General features: G+C 44.0%; 1 protein-coding gene across 3 annotated transcripts in view; it reads right to left on the bottom strand.

Moving 5' to 3' along the window:
• LOC306774602 (son of sevenless homolog 1-like) overlaps nucleotides 1-13,075 on the bottom strand; it is a 174,101-nt gene that overhangs the window by 58,596 nt on the left and 102,430 nt on the right. For all 3 annotated transcript variants that reach the window (XM_079264709.1, XM_079264710.1, XM_079264711.1), the window contains exons 12-13: nucleotides 537-653; nucleotides 46-149 (exon numbers count right to left, since the gene is read on the bottom strand). In XM_079264709.1, coding sequence (XP_079120835.1) covers nucleotides 46-149; nucleotides 537-653 — 221 coding nt within the window. The remainder of the gene's footprint in view (nucleotides 1-45; nucleotides 150-536; nucleotides 654-13,075) is intronic.

Genomic DNA, 13,075 nt, shown 5'->3' with positions numbered 1-13,075 from the left:
TGGACAGGTGAGTGGACAGACATGTGGACAGGTGAGTGGACAGACCTCTGACTGAAGCGATAAACTCCTCCAGTTGTGACAGCAGGTCAACGTCTCTCTCAAAGTCGTAAAAGTGATGCTCCACCCAGTGTCGACACACATTCAGAACTCTGTAGGAACAGAACCATGTCAGAACCAGGACCAGGACCAGAACCAGAACCAGGACCAGGACCAGGACCAGGTGTGTAACTGGGTTTCCAGGATCCAAAACAAATCAGACTAAACAGCAACTGAATGCTGGAACACTGTCAGAAATCCTTCAACAAAGAACAGACGGCATGAAGATGAGAAATCCTCCGGTGCGCCACCTGCTGCAGGTTTTCACACCTGTAACCAGGAAGTCCGTCCTCTCCACTCCCTTTCTACTGAGAAGGAATTAGAGGCACATATTTACCTGAACAGGAGTAAGGAGCATGGTAACCAGGGATTGTTCAGGAGCAGTCGGAGGAGGAGAACAAGAGGAGCAGATGAGCGCCTGTAGCAGGCGTGTTGCATACCTGAGCTGAACCGGCTGAACGAACTCTTTACGGAAACGTTTCAGCTCGGTACTGAGCAGCGGCTCTCCACCTTCCATTTGATCCATGTCGGTCAGCTTCGGCTCAGGGATGTCAAACCTGAAAACAGACACACCTGAGACAAGAACACATCTGGATGGTTCTAGGAAAAGGCCAGACTACAACTCTGTAAGTAGGTCATTTTACATATGTTTAGACAAGAATTACAGATGGAGTTTCCAAGGTTCCATCCTCGGGCCTCTTCTGTTTAACATCTACATGCTCCCACAGACACAGGCCATAAAGAACTAAACTGAGACCTAAACTAAACTCAGCTTCTGGTTCAGGTTCTGGTCATCTCACACATGGATTACTGCAGTTCCCTACTGGCAGGTCTGCCTACATGCTGGTTAAACCTCTGCAGATGATCCAGAACCAGCAGCACATCTGGTTTTCAACCAACCCAAACTGGTTCATGTCACTCCGCTCCTAGTCGCTCTTCACTGGTTTCCGGTTGCAGCACGCATCACGTTCCACCAGTGAAAGATGCCTCGTGTTACCACCACAACGTGGGACTAAATCACCAGCCAGACTCTTTTCCTCTGTTGTTCCACGATGGTGGAATGATCTCCCAAACTCTGTCCGCTCTGCAGAGTCCCTGTCTACTTTTAAGACCCAGCTGAAGACTCAGCTCTTCAAGGAGAACTTCAACACTGGTGTGCGTGTCACCAACCTGTATTTGTTGGAAAGTTGGAGAACTTAGCCCAGTTCTTTGCAGCACACATCATGGTATTAATTCTTTGTATTTTAACATCAGTGATATTATGGGATGGGAAGGGAGAAAAAAAAAAAGCCGCCAGCACTTCATGGAGGGACCCGTGTCAAACTGGACAGTCCACCAGCACCTTCCTACAATGCAAGTCGCTTTGGATAAAAGTGTCTGCTAAATGACTGTAGAATAGAATAGTAGAAGGGTTACCATAGCAGCACAGACAACACTCAGATTGATAGTACAATATCAACAGGAGACAAAGACCCAGGACGAGTTCTTGATAAATTCATCAAGGAGACTGGTGTGACTGGATGTGCCTAACCTTCAGTTGAACAAAAGCAAAAAGGCAGGTCACCACAAAGCATTCTTTACAGTGGAAAAACAACCAAACAAAAATGTGCGTGTCACCAACCTGACCAGAAATCTGTGTGTGGCGATGGACTGGGACCTAGAGCCCACCAACCAGAAATCTGGGCATAGCAATGGACTACCAAACAGACCAGAAATCTGGGTGTAGTGATGGACTGGGCCCTAAAGATCACCAACCAGACCAGAAATCTGCCCTGCAGTCGCTGAGTGTCCAGACAGGTTTTAACAGGTAGACATGCCCTCTTCTTTTCCCCAGCTAGCACTCTGAGGAGCCCCTGTGCGGTCTCTGTCATTAAGATATCTGCGCCATGTGTGTGCTCCGGTTCTTTGGATGGCATGATGATCGGTGAACTGGTTGCCGGTGGTGTTTGTCTCATTCTATCTTCATCTCTCCTTGGGGAAATGTTTTTGCATGTACAGGGACCTACATGAATAATAGAAATTCCCGTGTGTTAGGCCTCACAAGGTCCTCACCAAAGTCAATCTCGTGCTTCCGTTCACTCGCCATCGCCAGGGCCCATTTATTCATTTTTCTGTGTGGAGTAATGCTATAACTGCGTCTCGTACCTTGTGTGCGTAATGGTGAACCGGACATAGATGTTTATTTTGAAATTATGACGGGCATATTCGCAACAGCACTAACTGGTTGTTGTTAGCAGAACAGGTAGGTGTGTCTACTGGGGTTGCCTGTGTGGTCCCCCTGGGGCCCAGACCTGTACTGCGTGTAGTTGCCCTTCCACCAGAGTTTGACTCCGCCTGTATGATTGATTTGCTCCCTTCTGAAAACCCTAACCCTCTCAGATATGTATTTCCTGGGATGTTCCTTTCCTTGTTACATCCCGCACATAGTCCCCTCCTGTTTGGTTCAGGTGTGACACAGCAGGATTTCACTTGCCTCATGAGCTTCTCTCTGGGTTCTGGTTTTGTTGGGGTTTTGGTCCGTGCTTGGTGTGACAGTGTTTATGCTGTTAATTTTCTGTGGCCAGCGCCGGCCTTTGGTGGTGGTACGGTGGTCTGGTTCTTAGGGGCGTGCTGCCATCGAAGTGGGCTGGTATATATGCCCCTGTCACCCTTCTCTTGCCTACAGCTGTCTTCCTGGGTTTCCCATCTGCCTCCTTATCCAGTCACTCGGTCCAGACACTCTGTTCATCCTGATGACTCAGCTGCTTCTGCCTACGTCGACGCTATTGGGGTTCCATTGCAGTATTTGCTGCCCTTTTTGTTCTGTGTGTCGTATTCCTCGGCTTGTTTATGACTCTCTTCCCTTGCTGGACTCTGGCCAGCTGGTCATTGTCACCCCCCTCCTGCTTAACCACCGCCGCTACCTCCTGAGACAAAACACAGATCTCTCTCTCCGGATCTCCCTCTCTCAGATCCTTTTCCTTTCTGTTTTGATAGTGATGGCTTTTCTGATTCTGACTCTGACACGTGAGTGTTTTTCCTTTCAGGATGTTTTATGACGGATTTTCTTCAACCCTGCCAGGAGTGACCATTCTGATGTTTTAGTTTCCTGCATCTCTTTGGGTAGTTAGTGTTATTTTATGGGTTTGTTTTGTTGCTTTGTTATGTTCGTGAATTGTGTTTCTTTTGTGTTGATCCTGAAAGGATCAAAAGGGGGGGAATGTGGTGGAATTATGCGTATAGTGTAGTTTGAATATGTTACTCATTTATTAAATTTCTTTTATGTAGTACAAGATATATATTCTGCATAGTTAGAGTAGTTCAGTGAGCTTGCTTTAGTAGATTCATGCATAAAACTAAGTGTTCTGCTCAAGGCCTGTTTCAGCTTCGACTGTTGTTATCTCCAAGCTAGCAGTTGTTTTGACTAGTGCTTCCTGGAAAAGGTTGTTTGTGTCTGCTTAAAGAACACTGTAGCACTCTGAGCAGGGGCAGAGCTCTCGAGATCTCTCGCCCGCAACAACTGTACATGGCCAATAAATTGAACAGAAAAAAGTTGATTTATAGTTTGATTTCTCATCGGATAAATTCCACGACAACTGGGACCTAAAGGTCACCAACCAGACCAGAAATCTGGGTGTAACAATGGACTGGGACCTGCAGATTACGAACCAGGAATGTGGGCGTAGCAATGGACTGGGACCTTAAAAACCACCAAGCAGACCAGAAGTCTTAGCTTGGCGATGGACTGGGACCTGAAGCCCACCAACCAGAAATCTGGGTGTAGCGATGGCCTGGGACCTAAAAACCACCAACCAGACCAGAACAAACCCATGCTTACTACCAACCTGCTGTGAGAATGTGCGTACCCCACACAAACATGCTGCTGAGTGTTATGTCAGCTCTGCCCCTCTTTTCATTTATTTTAGGGTTTTCTATTGCTTTTAGATGTGCTTTTCTTTCTTTTTTTTTCTTTTTTTTTTTTTTTTTACAAAAGAAGTCAGTACCAGGTGGGACTCTGCACATGGAATTCTATTGTTACATTTTTTTTTTTTTGTTTTTGTTGGGACTGTGACAAGCTTCAGCAGGGGACTGGGACAGGTGTTCCACATAAATGATATATTTAAACACATGTATAATATTAGATTCATTTGGTTGCGTGAAAATGTTAAAAGAAAAATAAAACAAGATTCTGCATCAACATGAATTTGCTCACATCACATGACGTCAGTCTTAACTCTTGAGTGTTTGACAGACGGAAAAGGGGTGTTGAGTCAGAGGCGTATAATGGACAAAAGACCATAGAAACTACAAATTGTTATTACATAACATCAAGTGTGAATCTGATGTGTAATTACTGATGTATAGTGCAAAAAAGCTGAAGATGTCACTGAAATTATTTGAAGCACATTCCAGGAGCTAGCAAATGTGCAGCATTTTTTCCAATCTGATAAAGTATAAAAGAAATCCAAAGAAAACATTTTTTGAAGTGATGAGAATTGCAGAGAGAGAGAGGAATAATTTCTTGAAGAATAAAATGTGGAAGGAGGTGATAAGTTGTATTGTGCAGAAATATTTGGTGAAGTGTTACTTGTTGGATTCACATCTACAACATCCAGCGTGAAGGTCCATTCTCATAACCACTAGGCCACCATTCTGCCCATATATACATGTATGGAAAAAGGTAAAACTTTTCTTTTAAAAAGAGGATGTTCAAAGTACTGGCACAACTATTTCAGTGTTTTGCTATGGGCATAGAAATGCCTTTTTAGAAATTTTAGAAATTCCATCCCCATGTAATCGGCAGGATTGCTAAAGGGAAAGGTTGAACAAAACTCCTGTAAAGAAGCTAAAGATAGTTATAAATAGTCCAAAATGACATATTAGAATGAGCTGGAGAGTTTTGAATGGGTGATGTAGCACAACTGACGTAGAAGGTTGAAACCATGGTTTTTGAGCAAATGTGTAACCATTAGGAAAAGAAGTGCTGTTATTTGAATCTGTGACCTTCCAAGCCAGAGCCCTTTCATTAAACCACTACAACACCACATGAATTAGCAGCACCATTGCAGTAGCGTTACACTTTTTTCTGAGAAGTACCAAAGACTGAAAAGCACAGTTTCTTTTAATTTCTGGTCTTAGAGTGCCATCTAGTGACGATGAAAGGGAGCACTTTTCTTTTTAGGCGCTATTAACGGGTACTGTTAAGAGGTACTGAGCTGACTTGATATACCAAGGCTCACCTTTTAAAAAAAAAACAAATTTAAAATACCCTTAGCTGACACTAACTATGCTGTTTTAGTTAGTAACAAACAGATGCTGCTCGTTGCACCAAGCAGCTGGGAGCAATGTGTGAAATCAAGTAACCTGACACAGTGTGAGTGGAAGCAGCTTAAAAAAAAGTCAAGTTCCACCATGAATTTGTGTAGAGTCATCTCTGTGTGTACATGGCTGTGAGACACTACCAAAGTGGTACAACATGGAAAGTTTTCAGTGTTAATAGAGCTGCCATGTACCGGACACTGGAAACTGGTGCAAACAGCAAGAGAGCTGGCAAGGTATGCTGGGAAGCTCTACCCACCAATGCCTAACAGGCTACATTAGTCAGTTAATTGGCAATTTTGTTTGTAATTTATTAGTTAAAGCACAATAAAAATGTTGTCTGTAGTTTTCATGAAAATAAACAAAATCAATTAAACAAGTTGAACCATCAATTTACGTAAAATTTCCAGGTTTCTGAAAAGCTCATACATGGGTTACATGTATGAGCATCTCTATGTGAACATAGCTGTTCTGAGATACTGCCAAGGTGATACTAAACTGGAAGTTTTCAGAAAAGAAAATGGAAGTCAGGATCATAATGTACCAGACACTGAGAACTGGTGAAGACCTCTGAACCACCTAAAAAAGTTTGTTTTGACAATAGGTTTCAGATATAGGCAAGGCAAGTTTATTTGTATAGCACCTTTCATGTACAAGACAATTCAAAGTGCTTTACATGAAACATTAAAAGCAAAAATATAAATAGCAAAATCACAATAAAATCTTAAAGTATATTAAAATAATTAAAAGGAGAATTAATTAAAAGTTACTGTGCAGATGTCATGCAGGCGCATGAGAAAAGAAATGTTTTAAACTTGGATTTCAAAGTTACAAAGTTTAATCTCCACTGGCAGATTATTCCACTTGTTTTGCAGCTAAATGCTGCTTCTCCATGTTTAGTCTAGACTCTGGTCTGGACAAGTTGACCCGAGTCGAAGAGCTCTGCTTGGTTTACATTCTCTGAACATATCACAGATGTATTCTGGTCTAGAACCATTCTGGGATTTGTTAACAATCAGCAGGGTTTTGAATCTATCCTGTGATTGACTGGAAACCAGTATAAAGTTTTTAAAACCTGTGTGATGTGTTCAGACCTCTTAGTTCTAGTTAAAGCTCCAGCAGCATCTGGATGAGCTGCAGATGTTTAATGTTCTTTTACTGGGAAGTCCTGTTAAAAGGCCGTTCCAGTAATCCAGTCTACTGGTTTTACTGGGAAGTCCTGTTAAAAGACCGTTCCAGTAATCCAGTCTACTGGTTTTACTGGGAAGTCCTGCTAAAGGACCGTTCCAGTGATCCAGTCTACTGGTTTTACTGGGAAGTCCTGTTAAAAGACCGTTCCAGTGATCCAGTCTACTGGTTTTACTGGGAAGTCCTGCTAAAAGACCGTTCCAGTAATCCAGTCTACTGGTTTTACTGGGAAGTCCTGCTAAAAGACCGTTCCAGTAATCCAGTCTACTGGTTTTACTGGGAAGTCCTGTTAAAAGACCGTTCCAGTAATCCAGTCTACTGGTTTTACTGGGAAGTCCTGCTAAAAGACCGTTCCAGTAATCCAGTCTACTGGTTTTACTGGGAAGTCCTGCTAAAAGACCTGTCCAGTAATCCAGTCTACTGGTTTTACTGGGAAGTCCTGCTAAAAGACCTGTCCAGTAATCCAGTCTACTGGTTTTACTGGGAAGTCCTGTTAAAAGGCCGTTCCAGTAATCCAGTCTACTGGTTTTACTGGGAAGTCCTGTTAAAAGGCCGTTCCAGTAATCCAGTCTACTGGTTTTACTGGGAAGTCCTGTTAAAAGACCATTCCAGTAATCCACTCTACTGGTTTTACTGGGAAGTCCTGTTAAAAGACCATTCCAGTAATCCACTCTACTGGTTTTACTGGGAAGTCCTGTTAAAAGACCGTTCCAGTAATCCAGTCTACTGGTTTTACTGGGAAGTCCTGCTAAAAGGCCGTTCCAGTAATCCAGTCTACTGGTTTTACTGGGAAGTCCTGTTAAAAGACCGTTCCAGTAATCCAGTCTGCTGGTTTTACTGGGAAGTCCTGCTAAAAGACCGTTCCAGTAATCCAGTCTACTGGTTTTACTGGGAAGTCCTGTTAAAAGACCGTTCCAGTAATCCAGTCTACTGGTTTTACTGGGAAGTCCTGTTAAAAGGCCGTTCCAGTAACCCACTCTACTGGTTTTACTGGGAAGTCCTGCTAAAAGACCGTTCCAGTAATCCAGTCTGCTGGTTTTACTGGGAAATCCTGTTAAAAGACCGTTCCAGTGATCCAGTCTACTGGTTTTACTGGGAAGTCCTGTTAAAAGACCGTTCCAGTAATCCAGTCTACTGGTTTTACTGGGAAGTCCTGTTAAAAGGCCGTTCCAGTAATCCAGTCTACTGGTTTTACTGGGAAGTCCTGCTAAAAGACCGTTCCAGTAATCCAGTCTACTGGTTTTACTGGGAAGTCCTGTTAAAAGGCCGTTCCAGTAATCCAGTCAACTGGTTTTACTGGGAAGTCCTGCTAAAAGACCGTTCCAGTAATCCAGTCTACTGGTTTTACTGGGAAGTCCTGCTAAAAGACCTGTCCAGTAATCCAGTCTGCTGGTTTTACTGGGAAATCCTGTTAAAAGACCGTTCCAGTAATCCAGTCTACTGGTTTTACTGGGAAGTCCTGTTAAAAGACCGTTCCAGTAATCCAGTCTACTGGTTTTACTGGGAAGTCCTGTTAAAAGGCCGTTCCAGTAATCCAGTCTACTGGTTTTACTGGGAAGTCCTGCTAAAAGACCGTTCCAGTAATCCAGTCTACTGGTTTTACTGGGAAGTCCTGTTAAAAGGCCGTTCCAGTAATCCAGTCTACTGGTTTTACTGGGAAGTCCTGCTAAAAGACCATTCCAGTAATCCAGTCTACTGGTTTTACTGGGAAGTCCTGTTAAAAGACCGTTCCAGTAATCCAGTCTACTGGTTTTACTGGGAGTCCTGCTAAAAGACCATTCCAGTAATCCAGTCTACTGGTTTTACTGGGAAGTCCTGTTAAAAGACCGTTCCAGTAATCCAGTCTACTGGTTTTACTGGGAGGTCCTGTTAAAAGACCGTTCCAGTAATCCAGTCTACTGGTTTTACTGGGAAGTCCTGTTAAAAGACCGTTCCAGTAATCCAGTCTACTGGTTTTACTGGGAAGTCCTGCTAAAAGACCATTCCAGTAATCCAGTCTACTGGTTTTACTGGGAAGTCCTGTTAAAAGACCGTTCCAGTAATCCAGTCTACTGGTTTTACTGGGAGGTCCTGTTAAAAGACCGTTCCAGTAATCCAGTCTACTGGTTTTACTGGGAAGTCCTGCTAAAAGACCTGTCCAGTAATCCAGTCTACTGGTTTTACTGGGAAGTCCTGTTAAAAGACCGTTCCAGTAATCCACTCTACTGGTTTTACTGGGAAGTCCTGCTAAAAGACCGTTCCAGTAATCCAGTCTACTGGTTTTACTGGGAAGTCCTGTTAAAAGGCCGTTCCAGTAACCCAGTCTACTGGTTTCACTGGGAAGTCCTGCTAAAAGACCGTTCCAGTAATCCAGTCTACTGGTTTTACTGGGAAGTCCTGTTAAAAGACCGTTCCAGTAATCCAGTCTACTGGTTTTACTGGGAAGTCCTGCTAAAAGACCGTTCCAGTAATTCAGTCTACTGGTTTTACTGGGAAGTCCTGCTAAAAGACCGTTCCAGTAATCCAGTCTACTGGTTTTACTGGGAAGTCCTGCTAAAAGACCGTTCCAGTAATCCAGTCTACTGGTTTTACTGGGAAGTCCTGCTAAAAGACCGTTCCAGTAATCCAGTCTACTGGTTTTACTGGGCAGTCCTGCTAAAAGACCGTTCCAGTAATCCAGTCTACTGGTTTTACTGGGAAGTCCTGCTAAAAGACCGTTCCAGTAATCCAGTCTACTGGTTTTACTGGGAAGTCCTGTTAAAGGACCGTTCCAATAATCCAGTCTACTGGTTTTACTGGGAAGTCCTGTTAAAAGGCCGTTCCAGTAATCCAGTCTACTGGTTTTACTGGGAAGTCCTGCTAAAAGACCGTTCCAGTAATCCAGTCTACTGGTTTTACTGGGAGTCCTGTTAAAAGACCGTTCCAGTAATCCAGTCTACTGGTTTTACTGGGAAGTCCTGCTAAAAGACCGTTCCAGTGATCCAGTCTGCTGGTTTTACTGGGAAGTCCTGTTAAAAGACCATTCCAGTAATCCAGTCTACTGGTTTTACTGGGAAGTCCTGTTAAAAGGCCGTTCCCGTAATCCAGTCTACTGGTTTTACTGGGAAGTCCTGTTAAAAGGCCGTTCCAGTAATCCAGTCTGCTGGTTTCACTGGGAAGTCCTGCTAAAAGACCGTTCCAGTAATCCAGTCTACTGGTTTTACTGGGAAGTCCTGCTAAAAGACCGTTCCAGTAATCCAGTCTACTGGTTTTACTGGGAAGTCCTGTTAAAGGACCGTTCCAATAATCCAGTCTACTGGTTTTACTGGGAAGTCCTGTTAAAAGGCCGTTCCAGTAATCCAGTCTACTGGTTTTACTGGGAAGTCCTGCTAAAAGACCGTTCCAGTAATCCAGTCTACTGGTTTTACTGGGAAGTCCTGCTAAAGGACCGTTCCAGTAATCCAGTCTACTGGTTTTACTGGGAAGTCCTGTTAAAAGACCGTTCCAGTAATCCAGTCTACTGGTTTTACTGGGAAGTCCTGTTAAAAGGCCGTTCCAGTAACCCAGTCTACTGGTTTTACTGGGAAGTCCTGCTAAAAGGCCGTTCCAGTAATCCAGTCTACTGGTTTTACTGGGAAGTCCTGCTAAAAGACCGTTCCAGTAATCCAGTCTACTGGTTTTACTGGGAAGTCCTGCTAAAAGACCATTCCAGTAATCCAGTCTACTGGTTTTACTGGGCAGTCCTGCTAAAAGACCGTTCCAGTAATCCAGTCTACTGGTTTTACTGGGAGGTCCTGTTAAAAGACCGTCCCAGTAATCCAGTCTACTGGTTTTACTGGGAAGTCCTGTTAAAAGACCGTCCCAGTAATCCAGTCTACTGGTTTTACTGGGAAGTCCTGTTAAAAGACCGTTCCAGTAATCCAGTCTACTGGTTTTACTGGGAGGTCCTGTTAAAAGACCGTCCCAGTAATCCAGTCTACTGGTTTTACTGGGAAGTCCTGCTAAAAGACCGTTCCAGTGATCCAGTCTACTGGTTTTACTGGGAAGTCCTGCTAAAAGACCGTTCCAGTAATCCAGTCTACTGGTTTTACTGGGAAGTCCTGCTAAAAGACCGTTCCAGTAATCCACTCTACTGGTTTTACTGGGAAGTCCTGCTAAAAGACCGTTCCAGTAATCCAGTCTACTGGTTTTACTGGGAAGTCCTGCTAAAAGACCGTTCCAGTAATCCACTCTACTGGTTTTACTGGGAAGTCCTGTTAAAGGACCGTTCCAATAATCCAGTCTACTGGTTTTACTGGGAAGTCCTGTTAAAAGGCCGTTCCAGTAATCCAGTCTACTGGTTTTACTGGGAAGTCCTGCTAAAAGACCGTTCCAGTAATCCAGTCTACTGGTTCTACTGGGAAGTCCTGTTAAAAGACCGTTCCAGTAATCCAGTCTACTGGTTTTACTGGGAAGTCCTGCTAAAAGACCGTTCCAGTAATCCAGTCTACTGGTTTTACTGGGAAGTCCTGCTAAAAGACCGTTCCAGTAATCCAGTCTACTGGTTTTACTGGGAAGTCCTGTTAAAAGACCGTTCCAGTAATCCAGTCTACTGGTTTTACTGGGAAGTCCTGTTAAAAGACCTGTCCAGTAATCCAGTCTGCTGGTTTTACTGGGAAGTCCTGTTAAAAGACCGTTCCAATAATCCAGTCTACTGGTTTTACTGGGAAGTCCTGTTAAAAGGCCGTTCCAGTAATCCAGTCTACTGGTTTTACTGGGAAGTCCTGCTAAAAGACCGTTCCAGTGATCCAGTCTACTGGTTTTACTGGGAGGTCCTGCTAAAAGACCGTTCCAGTAATCCAGTCTGCCGATTTTACTGGGAAGTCCTGCTAAAAGACCGTTCCAGTAATCCAGTCTACTGGTTTTACTGGGAAGTCCTGTTAAAAGGCCGTTCCAGTAATCCAGTCTACTGGTTTTACTGGGAAGTCCTGTTAAAAGACCTGTCCAGTAATCCAGTCTGCTGGTTTTACTGGGAAGTCCTGCTAAAATACCGTTCCAGTAATCCAGTCTACTGGTTTTACTGGGAAGTCCTGCTAAAAGACCATTCCAGTAATCCAGTCTACTGGTTTTACTGGGCAGTCCTGCTAAAAGACCGTTCCAGTAATCCAGTCTACTGGTTTTACTGGGAGGTCCTGCTAAAAGACCGTTCCAGTAATCCAGTCTACTGGTTTTACTGGGAAGTCCTGCTAAAAGACCGTTCCAGTAATCCACTCTACTGGTTTTACTGGGAAGTCCTGCTAAAAGACCGTTCCAGTAATCCACTCTACTGGTTTTACTGGGAAGTCCTGTTAAAGGACCGTTCCAATAATCCAGTCTACTGGTTTCACTGGGAAGTCCTGTTAAAAGGCCGTTTCAGTAATCCAGTCTACTGGTTTTACTGGGCAGTCCTGCTAAAAGACCGTTCCAGTAATCCAGTCTACTGGTTTTACTGGGAGGTCCTGCTAAAAGACCGTTCCAGTAATCCAGTCTACTGGTTTTACTGGGAAGTCCTGCTAAAAGACCGTTCCAGTAATCCACTCTACTGGTTTTACTGGGAAGTCCTGCTAAAAGACCGTTCCAGTGATCCAGTCTGCTGGTTTTATTGGGAAGTCCTGTTAAAGGACCGTTCCAATAATCCAGTCTACTGGTTTTACAGGGAAGTCCTGCTAAAAGACCGTTCCAGTAATCCAGTCTACTGGTTTTACAGGGAAGTCCTGCTAAAAGACCGTTCCAGTAATCCAGTCTGCCGATTTTACTGGGAAGTCCTGCTAAAAGACCGTTCCAGTAATCCAGTCTGCCGATTTTACTGGGAAGTCCTGCTAAAAGACCGTTCCAGTAATCCAGTCTACTGGTTTTACTGGGAAGTCCTGTTAAAAGGCCGTTCCAGTAATCCAGTCTACTGGTTTTACTGGGAAGTCCTGCTAAAAGACCGTTCCAGTAATCCAGTCTACTGGTTCTACTGGGAAGTCCTGTTAAAAGACCGTTCCAGTAATCCAGTCTACTGGTTTTACTGGGAAGTCCTGCTAAAAGACCGTTCCAGTAATCCAGTCTACTGGTTTTACTGGGAAGTCCTGCTAAAAGACCGTTCCAGTAATCCAGTCTACTGGTTTTACTGGGAAGTCCTGTTAAAAGACCGTTCCAGTAATCCAGTCTACTGGTTTTACTGGGAAGTCCTGTTAAAAGACCTGTCCAGTAATCCAGTCTGCTGGTTTTACTGGGAAGTCCTGTTAAAAGACCGTTCCAATAATCCAGTCTACTGGTTTTACTGGGAAGTCCTGTTAAAAGGCCGTTCCAGTAATCCAGTCTACTGGTTTTACTGGGAAGTCCTGCTAAAAGACCGTTCCAGTGATCCAGTCTACTGGTTTTACTGGGAGGTCCTGCTAAAAGACCGTTCCAGTAATCCAGTCTGCCGATTTTACTGGGAAGTCCTGCTAAAAGACCGTTCCAGTAATCCAGTCTACTGGTTTTACTGGGAAGTCCTGTTAAAAGGCCGTTCCAGTAATCCAGTCTACTGGTT

Source organism: Telmatherina bonti (assembly GCF_933228915.1).
Source record: "Telmatherina bonti genome assembly, chromosome: 3".
Classification (NCBI taxonomy): Eukaryota; Metazoa; Chordata; class Actinopteri; order Atheriniformes; family Telmatherinidae; genus Telmatherina; species Telmatherina bonti.
This window is presented reverse-complemented; position numbering and strand designations above follow the sequence as displayed.